This window comes from Equus asinus, chromosome 4, assembly GCF_041296235.1.
Source record: "Equus asinus isolate D_3611 breed Donkey chromosome 4, EquAss-T2T_v2, whole genome shotgun sequence".
Classification (NCBI taxonomy): Eukaryota; Metazoa; Chordata; class Mammalia; order Perissodactyla; family Equidae; genus Equus; species Equus asinus.
The window spans coordinates 78,729,784-78,751,148 of record NC_091793.1 but is presented as its reverse complement, the minus strand read 5'-3'; the positions used below and the strand labels follow the sequence as shown (position 1 = coordinate 78,751,148).

At 39.8% G+C, this 21,365-nt stretch overlaps 1 protein-coding gene across 1 annotated transcript in view; it reads left to right on the top strand.

The window, feature by feature from the left end:
- TMEM163 (transmembrane protein 163) overlaps window positions 1–21,365 on the top strand; it is a 221,482-nt gene that overhangs the window by 3,495 nt on the left and 196,622 nt on the right. Inside the window, exon 2 of the mRNA XM_044769034.2 lies at window positions 2,306–2,425. Within this exon, the coding sequence (XP_044624969.1) occupies window positions 2,306–2,425 (120 nt within the window). The remainder of the gene's footprint in view (window positions 1–2,305; window positions 2,426–21,365) is intronic.

Below are 21,365 nucleotides of genomic sequence, written 5' to 3'. Positions count from 1 at the left end.
TGTGTAGGTCGTTATACTCCACTTCCCTTTGAGGAGTGGCAGGTTTTCCGTTGTTGGTATTGGCTATATTTTGAGAAAGGAAAACCAGCAGGAAACAAGCAAAGGTCGGAGAGAAATGGGCAAGTTCCTCCCTTCTTGGACAGTCCTGCATTGTCTTTACTCCAGTTTTTAAATTTAAAACGTCTCGTGGGGGAGGCACACACGGGATCAGATCTGGGGAAGAACCACCAGTCCTGATGCTGAGAGACCCCAGCTGCCACCTTGGTGGGGCAGTGCAGCCCACAGGGACCGTCATCCCAAACTGGTCCAGGGAAGTGCCAGCCCATGTGGGGTGGGGTGTGTAGACTGGTCTGTGTGGTCCAGTCATGTTTTTGGGAACAGCTGGCTTTGGAAGGAAAAATGTCATGTGGCAGAATAGAAAACTCAGATCATTGCATTTCTCTTAGAAAATTAAATCTATTTCTAAAAGGAACTTTGTTTTCTATCCCCAGTGGATAAACCTCTCGAAATGGTTGCTGTCAAAATACTCAGCAAATGGACTGCTTATTTGAGTCAGTACTTAAATGTTACAGCTTCACTTCTGAAAATCAATGGGCCTGGATGAAAGGAAGATTTTTATATCGTTTGGGAAAAGGGAAATAAATTATTGGGAGTGTGTGGGACCTGCTCATTCTAGATTGTCGCTTTAACTGAAGACAGGAGTGATCCTAGTTGAAAATTAGAAGGGGATATTTTTTGGCAGCAGAGAAGTAATGAAAGGGACAAAAAAAAAGTAGACAAAGGGATTTTTAGTTTGAAATCACTTGTCCTTGAATTTGACAAAAGAGGTTTTTCTTGTTTCCATCCAAGTGTGTTTATTGGAGAAAGCTTGGGGAGATTTTTACAGGGCGGTAATGGAGATGGTATTTTCACCTATCTTTAGCAATCTCATCTACTTTGTGAGCCTGTGTAAGTCCACAGGTTTTGATTATGTAAAAATTTCTGGGCTATAAACTGGGCTCACTAAGCAGCCTTCTTGATATTTCTTCTTGGTTTGTTCAGGACTTGTTAGGGTGCTTGAGTCTGGGTAGTAAATGGAACTGAGAAGTTTTAACAGGGACCTTGTTATAATTTTGAACCGGATGCAGTTTTCAGCAGCCAGGCTTAGCGAGGTGTCCAGTCGGTCTAAAGGGCCGGTGCCTCTTACCTGAGGCAGAGGTGTGGTCTGTTGCACGCTGGGCGGTATTTTGCAAATGAGTGCAGTGCCGAAGCTTTGACTCCCAATTTCTTCATCCTTTGGAGCTGTTGTGATGAGGTTGCGCCACCTCTGAAAGGTCTATTGTGTGTTGTTTAGCCAGAGATGGTGTCGTAAGCTCCTGTTCATGTAGAATGCATGACTGAGAATTTGGTTCTCTGTGCCACAAAGAGGTGCCATATATAATCTGTTTTCAAAGGAGAAGAAAAAATGTAAATCAGGATCATATTGAAGACGGGCTAGTCTTCCGCCTAAGGCACTTGAAGCTTGGGCTTTGCCTGGGAGTCATCATGAATTCCTGTTGTCGTCGAGGGCTCTCCATGTGGAAAGCACAGGAGACAAAAATCAAACCTTTCTTCCACACGGCCTGTCTGGGAAGCTGCCTCCCGCTTTAGCAGGTTTACCCCCCTTTAATGTTGTGAGAATTTTTTGATATATGCTTGGTACAAAGGGGTGGATACTATAGAACAGAAAGGAGAGGGAAGAAAACATGGTATGTAATTTAGGTCTGGCGGCTGTTGTTGGTTGTGGTTAAAGGGAAACGGTTCTTCTCCTCCTGTTAATTGTCGACGGAGCAATGAGGGGCATTTATATTCTTCTCCGACTCATTGCTTTGGGCAAAACCGGTCCACCAGTTGGGGCCATGCTGGTGGATCAATGCAAATCAATGCCCACAGCTGAAGAGCCTGAAGGCCCAACTAAATGTGGGCTCTTCGAGCTGTTTCCTAACGAAAGGGCCTTGTTAGGAGCAGCACCTACCTGAGCCAAGCGAGTTAACAGGGCAGCGGGATGGCTGGGGTCACACATCAGGTCAGGGAGTGGTGGGGTCTGCAGGGTCCTTATAAAGAAGACAGCTGCTGTTACCCTGTAGGAACACTTGCCAGATGTTGCCAGAGCCTATGATCTTTCAACAGATGCCAGAAAGCCTGATTTCCATGTGAACTCTCCTGTTAAAACACATCTTGGCCCATGGGCTGTCGGTTTGCAATCCTTGGATAAGAGAGTATAGCTCTGGCTGTGGGTTTCTTAATAAGGAAATGTCTAACTTCCTTTTCTCCTTGTTTTTGTCAGGCTTGTTAGAAAGCAGCACTCGACTAAAACCTCACGAAGCTCAGAACTACAGAAAGAAGGCATTGTGGGTCTCCTGGTTCTCCATTATTGTCACACTGGCCCTGGCAGTGGCTGCCTTTAGTGAGTATCCGGGGGTCTTGCTGATCAATACGTGCTGTTGTTGCCTGTTTTATTCCCTGACTCCTGTGGGATGTGCTTTTGCTTTTAGTTGATTATTATTGATGAGTAAATTCTCTTAGATGGTTGGATAGTCAGGGTACGTATAAATTAGTAAAATGGCTTCTCTCCTCTGCAGAAGGAAGAGGTGGTTAAGAAGGATGGAGAGCGGTACTCAGAGCCTTGGCTCTCCTCTTCCATAACCATCTGGGTTTATGGAAGTAGATTCCGGCTTCCAGCTGAATAGTGACAATATTCGTTTGCTGGATGCCTTCAGCTTGGGCTGACATGGGACAAAATGTATACCCTTAAGATTCGTATTTTGAGCCTACTGCAACCAGATGAATGCAATATTCAGTATATCCTTTCCTTTTCCCCAATTATATCTGTATAAGGTTTGGAATAAAATCATGTGCATGTATTTTTATGAAAGAAAAATGGGAGGGTCCTCAAGTTTTCAGTGGTCATGGAAACAAGGTTTATTATAATCAAGATAAACTAAGACAATTGAACACTTTCTGCCCCTGGATAATCCGGTTTGGGGGTTAGGAAGCCCTAGGACATGCGTTTTCTCAGCTAACATTTGCAGCCTATCGAAATGTGCATGTGCTATTTATTCTTATTAATCATGCAATGATTCACAAGCTTAAGCAGTGACATTCAGCGTCAGCTCAACTTTGGTAGAAACCATGTTTTTTTTTATGCTGGGGAAAAGAGGAATGTATTTTGTGATTAATTTATTACCTTAACAGAAGGATCTATATTCTAAGTGATAAGTATCATACAAGGTGTCTCATGTGACAACCCTCAGAGTGGCAGAAAAAAGGACTATGTCCACTGGAAGACAGGGCGCTGTGTGTGTTGTTTAAAATTCTGTTCTGCACAGTTAGATCTGCTGCTGGAATTGGTGTTGGCTCCCAAGAGGGCATATTAGAATTTGACCAAATGCTGCCTGCAAAACTAGGCATATGTTACGTGAAGCAATTTATATTGGAAACACTGTACCATATCTTGGCTCTAAAAAAAAGCCAAACATTTAGAAGCAGAGGGTAATGCATTTCAGGGTATAAACATTTACCAGTGAGCCAGAAATCTAATCAAGAGGAATTCTGATTCCTGAAAATAGCTATTCCTTCCTCTCTCTTCTTTTTTTTTATGCTGAAACAAGAATAACAAGCCAGATTGATGTCCCCAGAGGATAATTTAGTTGTGGTGGCTGGTGGTGGGCTCTGGATCAGACACCATAATTTACGTATGTGAAGAAAGAGGAATGGAATGCAGGGGGGTGATTTACAAATAGAGTTATAGTTAGTCAGACGGTGCAATAGAGCTGTTAGGACTTTATCATGTGGGTGTTTGGATGTGAAGAAATGTTGGAGAAGCCTTTCCCTTGGGAGAGTAACACTACGCCTGATGTGCTTAATCTTATGATGGGGAAAAATTATAAGGAAATTTTGCTTTCACATGTTATGCCTGATCAGTGGGGCTATCTTGAAAATTTTGTGCCATTTCCTTTACTAGGAAAAGGCTGTTGCATAATGCATATGGAATTAGAATGTTGCTTGATGAAAAGGGTCTTCTTTTTTTTTTGAAAACGATTTTACCCCTTTACTGTAGCAAGTATTTAAATCCTCTAACTTCTTGCCTATAAAATGTTGGCATTGGCATATAATATTAGGGTCTGTGTTATTTTCTTTAGTATATTCAGTTTGTTCCCAAGTGACTTTCAACTTGCTTTGGTGTAGTTAAAACAAACAATGTACAAGGTGAACTGTATTTTCCCCCACTTTATACAGAGTTGTGTGCGTGTGCGTGTGTGTGTTTTGCGTATTTTAAACCCATGGGCTGTCTGGTTGTATTGTTAGGGTTTTTGGTTTTACCCTGTAATTTCTTAAATGTATTTGTAATATGAAATATTTAACATCCTTTCTAAAGCATCATTTATATGTCGACAGACTTTTGTGCAATTTTATCTGTAGTCTTGAATGGAAAGAAAATCAATAGGGATTGAGCAATATTAGCTGGCTTTTGAAGTTATGTTTAAATTAGTATCTAAAGGAAAATTGTATGTTTCAGAAGTAGTGATAAATGTATTTTTTTAAAAAGTAGCAGAAGGAGCCCAAGTCTTATTTTCCAAGGAGGTGGTTGACAGACAGATGGGATGAAATGGAATGGTTTGGCTTGGTGCACCTCTGTCCTATCGATGCAATGGTCAGGTTGAACCAATTAGTGTTTCTTAAGAGAATTGCTGTGGAGTAACTCACTGCATGTTATGCTTTGAGATGGAGAGTTTTCAGAGTGTGTGCCGACGTGTGTGTGCGCGTGTGTGTGTGTGTGTGTGTGTGTGTTTTGACAAGGGGTGATAATCATGGGGAAGAGAAGACTGTATTTATTGTCGTGTCCTCTTGCCGCTGCTGGATGGGAAACTCTGGGGGCAGGAAGAGCATCCATCCTTGTGTGGGACCAATATTCAAGAATATTAAATGAATGAACTGAGAGAGATTTAAAAAAACTTTTCCTTTTAGGTGGAAAGAAAATATTTCTTAGAAAAAGATGAATTTCATCTAAAAGTTTGTTTAAATACCAGGATTAGGTTTCATTTATTTTATAAACAACTGAAAAATTTTTGAGTCAATTGAATGGTCTTTATGGCCCTTCTCTTGTTAAGATGCTGTCTTGGAGCTGCATCTGCTGGGGTCAGTTCCAATTCCTGTCTTTAACTCTTTACCTGCCATTTTCTCTTTGATCATAGATGCTGATTTTTAGCTGAGCATCTTCTGAAGAAATGTTATTGTCTCTTTTGTGTTTGGAAATGAGAGTGATGGATATGTTTAAGCTTTGGGGACACCTCTTTTCTCAGTTAACCGGAAAGATTGACATTTTTTTATAATATATATATTGCAAAATAAAAATTGTTGCCTTCACCTCCTGTAAACCACCAGGTAATCAGGTATGCTGTCTTTTCTCAAATCAGTAGTTTCCAAAAGACCTAAGAACTAGCTTTGGTCAGTGTTATTGACTTATCTGGGTTAAATCAATTATGTGTGTAACTTTGGCTGACATTCACATGTCTGGTCTAGTTTGAAAAATTAGGTGAACTTTCAAAGTTTGTGGCTTGAAAGTGTTTTGAAAGGAATATGCGATTTGAAAGGGATATGAACTATTTTTGATAATACTTTCTAACGTAGAGATTTTGGACCTGTTAAAAATGCTGATATAAAACCAGATGGTAATACATCTTGAATATTTCAGAGAGAGCCCTAGTTTGGTTTTAAAATTGGTTCTGTTTATAATCGGTAGGCAGCATGGAAAATGGCAATCCTGTTATGAACAAGCCTTAAAAAAAGTCTGTTTTAATAATAAGGCTAGAAAGAGAACAGAAGTTCCGTTTCAAAACTCAGGGTTTTGACATCATTGGTGCCTTTGTTAGGATGGTTTAGGAAAATGCATTCTGACTCTTTTTTGAGGTTTGAATGAGTGCAAGTTAATTTTTAGGCACTCAGTACATCTTCTGTGAGAATGAAGATATATTTGACATTCTCAGGGGAAACTTTTTCTAAGATACACAGCTCCATTAAAAAAAAAAACTACTGCAAACCAAGATCTTCTCAGAAAAAGCTCACTGAAAAATTTAGTGAGTCAATAGATTTAAGAATTTAAAAGAATTTCCAAAAAGGGGGGATTTTCTTTTTATATGAAGGGTTTTGAAAATAATATATTTGATTTTAGTGTAAACTCTTGTCTCTTAAAAATGGTAGAATGTGTGTACTTATTCTTTTTAGTTTTAAATTGTGAGGCCAAGAGTTGGGAGATGGATAAAATGAAATTAAAGAACTTTTCTAGAAACTCAACAACACATGCCTGGGAACTTTTTTAGGTTTTCCCTCAACTGACACATTGTGAGGTGGAAAAGACGTAAGACCCTCCAGTGGCTTTCTGGTGTCCTGAGAGTAACATCCAAACAGTTACAATGGCCTGAAAGGTCCAGCCTCACCTGGCCTTTGCCCACTTGCTCAGACACCCCAACTTCTCAGGAGCAGCGTCCTTTGGCCAAGCTCGTCTTCTCGTGGATCTCCATGTGGCCAGCTCCTCAAAGAGGCCTCACCAACCGCCTGGGCTCATCCCCCCAGAGTAGTTTTATCCATCGTACTGTGTATTTTCCTCACCAGTTTTTCCCTTTGTGCCCCACCTCCATTAGATAATGGAGTATGTGAGGCCCTGGACTCGTGCCCGTGTCTCTAAGATTCCACCCCGGAAATACTTCCATGAACCAAAGACTTAAACATGCAGCTTAGCATTCTGCTTGTAGAATGATCCTTTGTGTAGCTTGCTGGTCTTGTATTTATTTTTATTGATAAAAATTGATAAAGGCCGTATATGCACATTATGAAAATTCTTGGGGCCTGGCCAGTGGCGCAGTGGTTAAGTTCACACATTCCGCTTCTCGGCAGCCCGGGGTTCACCGGTTCGGATCCCGGGTGTGGACATGGCACCCCTTGGCAAGCCATGCTGTGGTAGGCGTCCCGCATATAAAGTAGAGGAAGATGGGCACGGATGTTAGCCCAGGGCCAGCCTTCCTCAGCAATAAGAGGAGGACTGGCAGTAGTTAGCTCAGGGCTAATCTTCCTAAAAAAAAAAAAAAAAAAAAAATTCATGCGACCAGTCGTGGTGCCTATGTACACTTTCTGGTTGCCACCTATGTTAGATGTGCTGTCTTATCCTTGCTGGTCTTTCAGATAGCACGGGCCTCTTCACAAGCTACTGTTTCCCCAGTTTTGTGTGAAGTGGATTAGATGTGGAGAATCTTCAGGCGCAATCTCCCAGCCACAGTCTGCCTGCTGCTGCTGACCCGGTGACCCAGGGAGGGGGATGTGGGCAGGAAGTCTGTGAGCCACATCCTGGGGGTGTTCGGTGGGATAACTTGCTCCCTGTAAGTGTGCTGGGTGAGTGATAACTACAGATGCTGCTTCTGAGAGGTGGAAACCAGGAGGGAGGAACAGGCCGAAATGTGGTTCGGGAACCTCACCCTGACAGCTCTGCCTGCCTCTGGTTCCTCCTTCATACCCTCATGATAAGGTCTTCAGAGATTCTGTGCCTGTCACCCCCTCACTCCCCTCGCTGCTAGCTCACTGGTGGCTCGTGGACTACGGAATAGTATTTTTGTCAGGCCCCCTTGCTTACCACTAGGCGCCTTCGTGATCTTGGCCTCTTGGCCCCTCCTTCCTGGCTGGACTCGTGTCCTCCTATCTCCCAGTTCCCTCTCACGTGAGCCCACAAATGCTGCCTCCTGCTCTTTGCCCCATATCCGTGCACCTCCTCTTCCCTTGGCCTCCCATGCCTCTGTTTCTGACCCCCACACTTTGTTTTCTAGCTAAACTTTACTCATCTCTTACAATGGAGATGAAAGCTCACCTCTTCCAGGAAGCGTTCTCTAGCCCTCCAGGCTGATTTAAGTGCCCCTTGGTTCCCATAGCCCCGTGGGCACCTGTCAATCAGAAATTTGACATGCAATACTTGAATGGCACTATTGCTTTTTGCACTAATATACACGCCTCCGAGTCGGGGGCCCTCTCTTCTCCAGTCTATATCCTCAGCCCCTAACACAGTGGGCACTCAGATATTGCTTGGACTGAAGTAATTTTTGATATCTGTCTTCCTGCTAAGGCCACCGTGGCTGCAGCGGGTTGAGGATGTATGTTTGTAAGTGAAGATTCCAGACAAAGGAGTAGCAGCTTTTTCAAGTGAAAGGAAACAAGGGGGAAAGCTGGAACAGGGACCGTTTCAACTTTGTAAATGGGGGGGTGCAGGAGCCCATTCTCTCCCCCTACTCACCCCACTCCCCTGCTCTCCCCTCTCCACCTCCTCTTGGATGGAGGGATCCAGGGTTCTGTTGACAGGGACTCGCTGATCACTGTTAGGAGACCACTTCTTCCTGAGTCTCCGTGCTCACAATGAGTGGCTGTTTCTAGCTGGGAGTGGAGGAGGGGTCTCAACAGCTGCTTGTGTGTTCTGCCTGCCTTCTGCCTGCATTCTGCACACAGCGTTTAATTAAAAGCGTGGCCAGGGTACATTCGCACGGGTATGTCCTTGTCACATAGCCGTGGCAGTGACTCAGGGGAGCTGGGCAGTGAGCCCCAGCTGGACTCACCTCGTTAGGCCTGGTGGGTCCTTGCCCCTTCTCACTTGGGCCCTGGGCTCTGCTAGGAAAAGGGCCAGTGCCCTGTAAGAAATTTGTGAGGGCTTTTCCTATCGCCTCTCTGTCTCTTTCCAGTCGTATTTGTTAGCCAGTTGGACAAGAAGGGGTTTTCTGGTCTGCTTGTATTCCAGGGCTCTGATTTGGTCCTCTGGGAATTGTGTATTGAAGGTGAATTTCTGGCATAGCCTCTCCGTCTGGGGCCCTGTCCTGATGGCTGAAATGCAGGCGTGTTGCGATTTGGAAGTAACAGATGAAGCCAGAGGGAGGGAGAGAACCCGCCTTCCCCCAATAAAGGAACCTGTTCCTTACCTTCCACCGTCTCTCATGCCTAATGGCCCATTCTTCCTTCCAGCTGGTGGATGTGTGCATCCACTCCTTAGTGAGCTCCTGTTGGCAAAAGACAGTCTGTTGTGATAGATACCACAGAGGATGTAGAAAGTGGAACAATCTGTCTGTCCCCTTGAAGACCTCAGGCCTAATGAGAAGGTGAACTCTATAGATGTCAGAGCAAATGATAGGGCAGTCGGGGGTAGGATGGATAACCTGAAACCTTCCCTCCCCCATGAGACACATAGGATGCTCAAGATAGGACATCACTGATCTCTTGGAGAAAGGACAGTCCAAAGTCCCCAGGAGCCCCTGCTCCCTAAATGGAATGAGATGAAAATCAGAGCCATCAGTCCAGAAGCTAAGGCTGCCCTGGGTGGGAGCGTGGGAATGTGGCCCATCTCAGTACGAGGCACCTGTGTTATGCTGTCCATGCAGGGATGGAACATGGCTGCAGAAGTTTGCTAGGGCTGCCATAACAAAGTCCCACAGACTGGGTGGCTTAAACAAAAGAAGTTAATTTTCTCACAGTTCTGGAGGCTGGAGGCCAAAGTCAAGGTGTCAGCAGGGTCGATTCCGTTCTGAGGCCTCTCTCCTGGCTTGTAGCTGGCTGTCTTCTCTGTGTGTCTTTATCTGACCTTCCCTCTGTGTGCCGGTATCCTAGTCTCCTCTTCTTATAAGGACACCAGTCATATTGAATTAGGGCCAACCCTAATGACCTCGTTTCAACTTAATTATCTGTTTAAAGACCCCATCTCCAAATATAGTCACCTTCTGAGGTACTGGGGGTTAGATCTTCAACATATGTATTTGGGTGTGTGGGACACAGTTCAGCTCATAACAATGGCCTTGGCTGGCACAAGGCAGGTGGAGGAAACTAAGATCTCAGAATAAAGTAAATGCACTAGAGAACTTTACCTCAAGGAATGGGTGGACCGGAATAAACCCACCCACCAGCCCAGGAAGACAGTGAGGAATCTTGTCTGTCTCAGCATAGCTCTATGTGGAGTGAGGGTTGGGGAGCCTTCCACTAGAATTCACAACCATGGCACTGACTACGTATAAATTTGTGTTTGGAATTTTCATAAGTCGATTTCCTGGGCGACAGACTCTGAGACTGAGATTTACTGCAAGAAGTTTATTGGGGGCGGGAGCTGGAGGAGGCTCTCAGGAATGATACGTGAAAGGGGACGAGGGAAGCAAGACTGGGCAGAGGGAGAAGTTGACCTTCCATGCTGTTGCCTTGGAGGCTTGTCCCATAGGGACTTGGAAGCTGGGATGGCCCTTCAGAATTGTGCAATTGAAGCTAGGGGGCGGAGCAGTCATTGGTGTGGGCTGCCCTAGGGAGACATGTAACGTTGGGAGAGGAAGCTTCCTTCAGTAGAGGGCAGCTCCAGGAGAGGGATGCAGCTGTGAAACATCAGCAGCCCTCACTCCTGGCAGGTGGGAGAATGAGTGAAGGAGGCTCCAGGAGACACACATGGCATCCACCCTAAGAGTTCATACTATCCACTTAACCTAGAAACCCTCGATCCGAGATATTAACATGGATGTGGTCCGAGGTTGGAAATACCCCTAGCGTACCTGAAAGAAGCACATAAAGAGCCTCAAGTATGGCCCAGCAGGTGTCCCATGGATGAAGCTCCACCAAAGGTGAGCTCACAATCCAGCATTAGAAAACTCCTGAGAAAAGGGTCCACTATAACTGAGAGTCATACAAGCAGCTTGAGTAGAACTCAAGTTCCAGATAAGAGAGTTACCTGACAAAATCTGTAAAATAAGTATGTTTAGTATGAGTAGATAATCAGAAAGGAATCAAACCCCTGAAAGGAAAAGACACTGAAAAGAGCAACAAGAAAATAACCAAGCAAATATATTTTTGCTATTTTTATTGAAGCTATAATATGGATGTAGTTTTTGCAAAGTTAAGAACTACAGCGGTCCCCTGTTCTCTATTTCCCCCTTATCCCCTTCCAGCAACCACTTTACCTCTTCCAGTTGATTCTGGTTTTACTTATATGTGCATAAATAACAGGCTTCTAATACGAATTCTTGACTTTTTTTTCAAGTTTAGGCATTACTTATTGACTTCCCACCATGAAAGAAGATAATTTACCCTTTTACTCTCCTCCTGGCCCCACACAAGCGTGCTGACTTCATGAATTTCCGTCCTTGCATAATAGTTATGGTTTACATTATTATGAATATAAAAATCCTGCTCACTGAGCCTATGGGGAATAATTACTTGTTTCCTGCACAATTTTTTGAAAATTATTTTGGTTTTAATATCTGTTTTGTTTATTCCTATGTTTACTTTTCTCTGAATCTATTTCTTATTAAACTTTAATTCAGCATTTCTATTCCAACTTCAACTTCTTTTTGGTATTTTCAGATGCATAGGTAATTCTGTCAGTGTCTTCTTGAAGAAATCTCTCTTGGAGCCATTTGGCATCCTCTGATTTGTTCTGGTTGCCCTTTCTACTTGGCGCACAGCTGCATCCTAGGATTGCCCTTCACCACCTTTTTGGGCATTCCCTTTATTTATCATCGTTGAGTCTCCTGTTTCCTGGATACCATGATTTTCTGTTTTCTGGTTTACACTTTTAGGGGGAGCACATCTTTTCCTAGCTCCCTAGGAAAGGGCACATGGAAGGTGGAGCTTTCAAGCCTGAAATGTCCTTAATATATCCTGACATTTGATTGATGATTAAATAGAAAATTCTCAGTAGGAAATAATGTTTCTTAAGAATTTTGAAGGTTTTGCTCCATTCTATTCTTATTTCTAGTGTTGCCATTAAAGTCCTAATGTATTCTAAATCCTAATCCTTTGCATGAGACTTGCTATGTTGGGGTCTTTTTCATCCATGTATGCTCTTGCTTTCTAGATTTTCCTCTCTTTGCTCTACTTTCTGGGAAATTTCCTTAATATATGTCTCCTTATACTTATATTTCCTTTATATTCCTGTCTTTCTATTGAGCTTTTCATTTCTACTGTCAAGTTTTTTTTAATTGTCTGAGTGTTTCTTTGAAAAATCACCCGACTCTTGTTTTATTGATCTTTTTAGTAGATCTTTTCTTATCTTTCTGAGAAAATATTACTGATAGTTAAAAAAAAAAACTTTTCTCTTTTTTTCATTATCTTCCTCCAAGCTGTTTTCTTTTTCCTGTTGTCTTGGGCTCCTCATTTGTGTTAGGGGAGGAATCCTATGAGGGTTATCCTTGACAGGCTGCTCAGATTAAGAGTGGCTATTAAAAAGCTGACTGGAGCTTGGAGCATGTGGGTGGCCTTCGCTGTAGGCTGGACTGTTTTGTTGGGCAGATTCTAGTTTAATACTTCCAGATCTTTCCTCTTGAGCTGCCCAGGTTGCCCAGAGAGGGGCCTTCTGATCTTCTGCCTGGAGGGTGAACACCTGACTGCATGAATTTTGGGAGCTGAGTTGAGGAGGAGGGTTGAGATGTCACATTCTATTTGAAATTTTTAGCTTTGTCTGCCATTTTCAGTGTGGTTTTTCCACCTTTAGCTGAGTCTGGTGTTCTTCAAACAGGAGGCTATTGTCCTTTCTGTAGAGAATAGACCTCTAATCATCTGATGGGAGAGTTGGGGGGAGGGTATTGCCCATCTATGTAGAGTTGGGGAGGAAATCTGGAGAATTGCTTTTGAAATAGGCTTTGAGCCAATCACTCTATTTACAGCCCTTGCTTTGCTACATTATGCCACCAGTTCTTGGTTTTTTGGGTGTCTTGAGGTATAAATGGGGTTGCCTTTTTGTTTTCACATGGCTGTCTTCGGAGTTTGCTTTCTGGAGTCTGTTAAATCAATTACTCCTCGCCCATATGTTTTCTAGCTTCTGAAAATAGTTTTTGTTGCCTCTTCCATTTTCTTTTTCTAATGGGTTTTCTTTTTAAAAAATCCCTCTACTCTTAATTTAGTGAGTTTTTTAGAAAAGCAAAAATAAATGTGAAGAACCATCCTGCCATATTTTCCTAGAAGTGTTGAAAAGAACAATTTGTAATGAAAAATCCTGTAAGTGAACCAGAAACCAATGAGAAACAGTGAAGCAAAATATAGTCTGAGGAACTTACCAAGAACGTAGCACAAAGTGAAAATTCTCTTTCATATTTTCTGTCTAACAGACGTGGAAGATAGGAAAAGTTCCAATATAAACAAATAAGAATTCCAAAAGTAGAGAAGAGAAGACATAGAGAGTAGTCACTGTTTTTAGAGGTATCTGAGACAGCTTTGGAATTGATGGAAAGGAGGGAGTACATACTTTTCAAACCATTGGAGGGAAAAATAGAATTAGGAAACTTACCTTATTCAGTAAACCTCAGGGGAAGTGAAAAAAATGACACAGTAAAAGCATAGAAAGTACAAAATAAAATGTCAAAACAAATCCAAACATTTCAGTAGTTAAAATAATATAAATGAATTAAATCCATCAGGTAAAAGTCAGGGGTAGATTGGATTTAAAAAATCTAGCTGTAGAAGACTGGACAGCCACATGTGAAAGAATGAAAGTAGACTATTTTCTTACGCCATTCACAAAAATAATCTCAAAGTGGATTAAAGACTTGGAGGTAAAACCTGAAACCATAAAACTTGTAGAAGAAAGTATTGACAGTACACTCTTTGACATTGGTATTAAAAGGATCTTTTCGAACACCTTGTCTTGGGCAAGGGAAACAAAAGAAAAAATAAACAAGTGGCACTTCATCAGACTAAAGAGCTTCTACAAGGCAAGGGAAACCAGGATTGACACGAAAAGAGAACGCACCAACTGAGAAAAAATATGTACAAATCACATATCCGACAAGGGGTTAATCTCCATAATATATAAAAAACTCACATAACTCAACAACAAAAAGTCATACAACCCGATCAAAAAATGGGCAGAGGATTTGAACAGACATTTCTCCAAAGAAGATATACAGATGGCCAATAGGCACATGAAAAGATGCTCAACGTCACTGATCATCAGGGAAATGCAAATCAAAACTACATTAAGATATCACCTTATACCTGTTAGAATGGGTATAATAACCAAAAGAAAAAATAACAAATGTTGGAGAGGTTATGGAGAAAAGGGAACCCTCATGCACTGCTGGTGGGAATGCAAATTGATGCAGCCAGTATGGAAAACAGTATGGAGATTTCTCAAAAAACTAAAACTAAAAATACCATATGACCCAGCTATCTCACTACTGGGTATCTATCCAAAGAACTTGAAATCAACAATTCAGAAAGACTTATGCACCCCTATGTTCATTGCAGCATTATTCACAATAGCCAGGATGTGGAAGCAACCTAAGTGCCCATCGAATGATGACTGGATAAAGAAGATGTGGTGTATATATACACACAATGGAATACTACTCAGCCATAAAAAATGACAAAATCGTCCCATTTGGAACAACATGGATGGACTTTGAGGATATTATGTTAGGTGAAATAAGCGAGACAGAGAAAGACAAGCACTGTATGATTTTACTCATATGTGGAAGATAAACAAACACACAGATAAAGACAACTATTTACTGGTTACCAGGGGGAAGATGGGTGAGAAGTGGGCACAAAGGGTGAAGGGGCACACCTATATGGTGACTGACAAATAATAATGTACAGCTGAAATTTCACAATGTTGTAAACTATCATAACCTCAATAAAAAAGACATCTAGCTGTATACTGTTTTATTTATTTGTTTAATATATTTTATTAACCTAATTATTCAAAATACTATCAACATGTAATAAATATAGAAATTATTGAGATATTTTACATTTTTAATGCAATTTAATTTTTTTATGGTTTGCAGTCTTTTAATTCTTTAAAATAAATCATGACACAAATAACGTTTTTCAGATGCAATATAGACAATATTATTTTGCACTTCTGTCCTAACTTTCTCTCTCTCTCTCTTTTTTTTTAATTGTGACAGCATTGGTTTATACTGTATACTGTTAACAGGAGAGAAATTTAAAACATAAGGTCACCCAATGGCTTAAGTATAGGGATAGAAAAGATATATTTTACAAATACGAACAAAAAAAGTTGACGTAGCTGTATTAATCAGAGGAAATAGACTTGAAGACAAAAAGCATTATTAGGCATTTATGCCTATGTTACTATATAAACAAAAGGTTCAGTTTACCCAGGGGACAAAATATTTGCGAATTTGTATACAGCAAAGTTCCAAAGCACCCAAGCAAAAATTGATGGAATTATGGGTAGAAATCGACAAATCATAATCATAATGGGAGACTTTAATGCATCTCTTATACTAGTTGATAAATGAAACGACAAAGAAGTTAGTGAGGACATTGAAGATTTGACTTGTGGAATTCAGTGTTTTTCAAACATTTTTGACTGCTATCCATAGTAAAAAAAAATGCACGTGACCTGGTATATCTGGATGTGCATGTGTATATACACATCATCATGGCTAAGACACTTTTAATTATAATATGCAACATAATTCTTTTGTGCTGCTAGGAAATTAAAAAAATGCTGCCATTGAAGTATATCATGCTGTGCATTGTGTGAGCAACCTGATGTCAGAGATTTTAAAATAAGAAAAAAATGTACACTATGATCATTTTTCTCCTTTTTCATTTTAAAAAGTGCTGGTCACAACCTATCAAATTGATTTCATGCCCCACTAGTAGAGTCTAACTTTTGGTTTAAAGACACTGACCCAATAGGTCAAAACAAAACCAGGTTTCCAACAAGTGTGTTTTAACATTGTGGAATGTTTGTAAGAAGTGACCACTTCCATGGTCACAAAGGAAGTCTCCTCAAATTACTAAGAATCTGTATTTTGTAGATAATATTCTCTGTCTACAATGCAATGATCATTTGAAATCAAACATAGCTAAAATACTCCTATATTTCACAATATATGCTGAGAAATTAAGCAACACATTTCTGAGTATCTCAAGGGGGAAAGTTACATTAAATATTTAAACATAGAGGCCAGCCTGGTGGTGTAGTGGTTAAGTTTGTGCCCTCCACTTTGGTGGCCTGGGGTTCGTGAGTTTGGATCCCGGGGGTGGACATGCACGCCGCTTGTCAAGCCATGCTGTGGCAGGCATCCCACATACAAAATAGAGGAAGATGAGCACAGATGTTAGCTCAGGGCCAGTCTTCCTCAGCACACACACACACACACACACACACACACACACACACACAAATTTAAAAGTATTTAGAATTTAAGGAAAATGAGAAACTGAAAATTGAACAAAACTGTCTAAAACAAGAGGCTAAGAAACAGAAAAACAGTAAGTCCAAGACAGGTGGAAGAAAGAAAATAATATATTTAAGAGTACAAATAAATGAAATAGGAAAAGATATGATAGAATCAACAAAACTAAAAACTGTTTAAGACTAATGAAATAGGCTGAACTCTGGTAAGATTGATCACAAAAGAAAAGCAATGAATGAAAAGTTATTAGAAATTTAAAAAAGGGGCATAATTAGTAATAAAGAAAAATTTGGGAAATGAGGCTATTATTTGCAGTTTTATGCCCATAAATTTGAAAGCTTAGGTTGAAATGCATAGATTCCTAGAAAAATAATTTGCCATGATTGGCTCAAGGAAAAAAATGCCTGAGTATGCCTGATTTACATTAAAGAAGTTAATCTATGCCAGTGGTTCTTCAACCAGGGGTGATTTTGCACTTTCCTCCATTCTCGTGGGATGTCTGCCAATATCGGGAGACATTTTTGGTTGTTACAACTGCGGGTAGGGCTGCTACTGGGATCTGGTTGGTGGAAGCCAGGGATGCTGCTAAACTTACAATGCACAGGACAGTCCCCCACAACAAAGAATTATCTGGCCCAAAATGTGCATAGTCCTCTGGTTGAGAAACTCTGATCTGGCCAACGTGGTTTTACAGGTGCTTCTATGAGTATTAAATTGCATTAGATGAGATAATCCCAATCTCATATACTGTATTCCACAGAAAAGAAGAAAAGTTTCCCGTATCATTTTGAGACTAGTACAACCTCGATACCAAAACCAAAGACAATAGAGAAGAATTTATAGATCACTGTCCCTCGTGAATGTAGATGTGAAAGTCTTAAATGAGATATTAGTAAACTGAATCTCTCTGTGTTTATAAAACAAACAAAACAGTAAATACCATAAATAATTATCACGTTGTGTTTATTTTAGGAATGCAAGGATGGTACAGTTAGAATATTTATTATGTAACTCACTGTGTTTGTAAAGTAAGAGGAAAAATCATAGCATCTCTCAAAAGGTAGACAAAAAGCCTTTGATAGAATTCAAGGCAAGATAAAAACTTTTATCAAACTAAGAAGGGAATTGTTTTAACCTGATAAAGGGCATCTAATCTAAAATGTCAACAGTTACAAATGGTAAATATTAGAAGCAGTCCTTTAAAATCTGGAATGAACATAAGGATGCCTGCTGTTACCGCTTCACCTCAATATTGTTCTTGATGTCCTGGCCAGTGCAGTAAGGCAAGAAAAAGAAATAAAAGTATATGGATTGGAGAGGAAAAACAATAATCATTACTCATGGATATTATAGTCTACCATACATAGAAAAGACAAGGGAGTCTGCAGATACTATTAAAATAAATAAGAAATTTTAGCAAGGTTGCTGTGGATGGATAGAAGTTTAGTATACAAAAATCAATTGTGGTCTTATACAATGGCAACAAAAAAGTAAAATTTTTAGTTTTCATAACAATACCATTTTTACCATTTCTTATACTAACAAAACAAAAGGAATAAATCTAATATACGCACAATTCCTTCATGACAAAAATATAATGTTATTAAGATGCATAAAATCTGAATGAAGGGAGAAATCCTGTGTTCATGATTGGGAAGACAATGTAATAAAGATGCTAATTCTCCATAGATTAACCTGAATACGTGCAATTTTACTTAGAATTCCAATAGTTTTTTTAAAGAATAAAATTGGTAAACTAAAACTTATGTGGAGGAATAAAGGGCTTAGAATAGTCAAGATGGTTTTGAAGAACAACGTGCATGCATACACTTGTCAAAACTTTTAAAACTAGAGAAGTTGGAATTGTGATATTTTTAGGGACGAATGGATCAGGGAGGTTGAACAGGGAATTGAGGAATAGGACTACACATATAAGGAAATTTGATATATGAGAAAGGCAGCATCACCCATCAGGGAGGGAAATAATGATACTGGAACAATTGTCTGTCTGCATAGAAAAAATGAAAATAAATCTCTACCTCCTAACATACACAAATATAAATTCCAAGTGAGTTAAGAAGCTAAACCTGAAAAGCAAGAATTTAAAACTTTTAAATGAATATACGAGAATATAACCTGGAACTTTTTAAATTTAAGACACAGAAAGCACAAACATCAATAAATTTAACTACAACAATTAGAAATGTTAATAAATTTAACATTGATAAAATAAACATCAGTACATTTAACTACAAGCAGAATAAAAACTTTGGGCATAATAAAAAACGGTTTAAAAAAAAGACAAGCCCCTGAGTGGGAGAAGATATTTACAAAGCATGCTACTTTTATATGTGTTTAAGGAGATACATAGACTATTCATAGCACCTTTGTTTGTAACAGCAAAAAACTGGGAGGGAGACAGATGTCCATTAACAGGAGATTCGATAAGCAAACTGTAGAGTCTGAATACTGTGGATCTATATGTAGCAGCAGTTTTCAGCTTTATCAGACCCAGTGTATCTTTTTTATAACCAATATTTTATCATACCCATTTTACTATCTTAAATTTCTATCTATACACACCTTTTACAAAAATAGTGTTACATATATGCTAGATGCTATATGATGGAGAAATAAAAGGAAAGTAATTTTGAAGAAAACAGTATATATTTGAATATATGTATGCTTGGTGTGATGTGTTAACAGACAGAACTAAGTAGTTGCTTACACCTGCATATAATGAATAATTTGGGATCTAAGCGAGGTAAGAAAATAGTCATACTGTATTCTTGACATTTTTCCTTTATATGATATTTTGAAATAGGACTAAATGGGTATTGGTATGCATATATAGAATCGTCATAAATGCGACAGCTATAAGAACAAATTACTACAAGTGTTTTGTATTGTGTCTTGAATACCTTGAGTGGAGTTGCTCAGTTTTTGAATTGGTTTATAACTTTTTATAAAGGTCTGAATAAAACCAGACTCTTTTCTTGATTTACATGGTAGTTCCATTACTGAAAAAAAATCAGTGTACATTTAAAACTATGCAAAACAAATCAAAACAAACTCTCCTGGATAGGTAAAATAGAGTTGAGTTCTAGACTCAGATAATTTTTCACATAAATGAGTATCTTCTGGGTTATCGGGAAGTCCTATGGGGCAAAAGGAAATTCTTCATAGTGGAGGACTCCCTTGAATATTTTAGGGTATTAAGATCGCTGGCTGTCTCCCACCAGCTAAATACTGTCATCTCCCCAGTCCAAAGTTGTAACAATGACAACCCTACGAATTTCCAACATGCCCTCCAGGGTGCAGTACTACTGTCTTGAGAACTGCTGAGTTAGAACCTCTAACTTGGATGGATCTGAAAAAACAATGCTGAGGAATAAAAAAGTTATAAGACCCTACCAATTATATAATCTTAACTAGTACAGTATATTGCCTGGAGATTTCTAAGTAGAGTATAACAACAAGCATGGGGACAATAAGCTAAACTCAGAATGGTGGGGGCCGGAGACAAGGAGCCAATGAAGGCTATGTAGAAGGCTTCAGCCATAACTGTAATGTTTGTAACAAAACAAAACAAAACAATTCTGGAGCAAATACATAAAGTGTTTGGATTTGTCAAAACTGGGTGGAGAATATACTGGTGTTGGTCCTTTTATTTTTCTGTAGTTCATTGTATGCTTGAATACCTCACAGAATAATCTCAAGTGAGACAACAAAGCAAGAGGATGAATAAGATAATGGTCAGATGAATGGTTATTGTTTTATCTATTCCTTTATATGATACCATTTGTCCTCCCCCCAGGTTTTTTTTGGCTTTTGTCTATTATTGGTTCCTTACTGTGAGTTAGTAAACTTTCCTTTCCTGTTTCCTACAGCATCTAATTTGAAGTAACATCCTTTTACTCACAACCTATCCCCATAAGGCAATCAGTGAACATATTCTTCTGTTCATATACTCCCTCTAGTGCTTCTTACCCTTTAAAATAGTAGAGCATCTACACTGTCAGATCATATAGACATTATGTACTCTACTGTGTTCCTTATAGCTGTCATTTAGTCTTGGTTCTGCAGGTTATATATATATTATATTTTTTTTTGCTGAGGCAGATTTGCCCTGAGCTAATATCTGCTGCCAATCTTCTTCTATTTTTTTTGCTTGATGAAGATTAGCCCTGAGCTAACATCAGTGCCTGTCTTCCTCTATTTTGTATGTGAGTCACCGCCACAGCATGCTGACAAGTGATGTCATTCCACACCCAGGATCCGAATCCGTGAACCTGGGCTGCGGAAGCAGAACATGCTGAACTTACATGGGGTCAGCCCCTTTAATAGATTTTTAATAGTCACTGCCAATCTTGATTCTGATGCTTCCTTTCAGCTCTTTCTCCACTAGATTCCTCAGGGAGACTTCATGGGAACAACACTTCTTGAGCTTTTACATGTTTATAATTGTTTCTCTGCCCTTTGTACTTGAAGGTCATTTTGACTGAATATACAATCCTTGGTTCACATTTTTTCCCCCAAATATCTTAAATATTTTATGCCATTGCCTCATGGCATAAAGCACTGCTGTCAATGTTTGATGACAATCTGATTTTCTTTCTCTTAAAAGCTATTTGATCTTTTTCTTGGATGCCCAAATAGTTACTATTTTTTTAATGTCCAAGAGTTTTACCAAACTATGTCTTGGTGATGGCTATTCTGAGTCAACTTTTCCCAGGTACGAGGTATAGTTTCATGTCTTTCTATTTCAGAAAATTTTTCTCAGACGTGTGGTCAGCCCTCCATATCTGTAGGTTCTGCATCCATGGATACCGAGGACTGACTAAGGGACTTGATCATCCATGGATTTTGGTATCCGTGTGGGTCCTGGAAACAGTCCCCTGCTGATCCTCAGGGACAACTGTATTATAGCTTTTAGTGTTTGTTCTGTTCTATTGCTTTGGTTTTCTTGGGTTTTCTACCTTAGGAATTTCTGATATATGTATGTTGGATCTTCCTTACCTATCATCTATATCTGTTAATTTTCCTCACATCCTTATCTTTCATTTTTTTTGAGTTTAAAGATTTTCCTGCTTTTCATCTTTAGGTCTTTACAGGTATTACTATCTTTTTGCTCTTGTGTTCCTTCTAGTTTCCTCTTCATTGCTAAAATAAAAATTT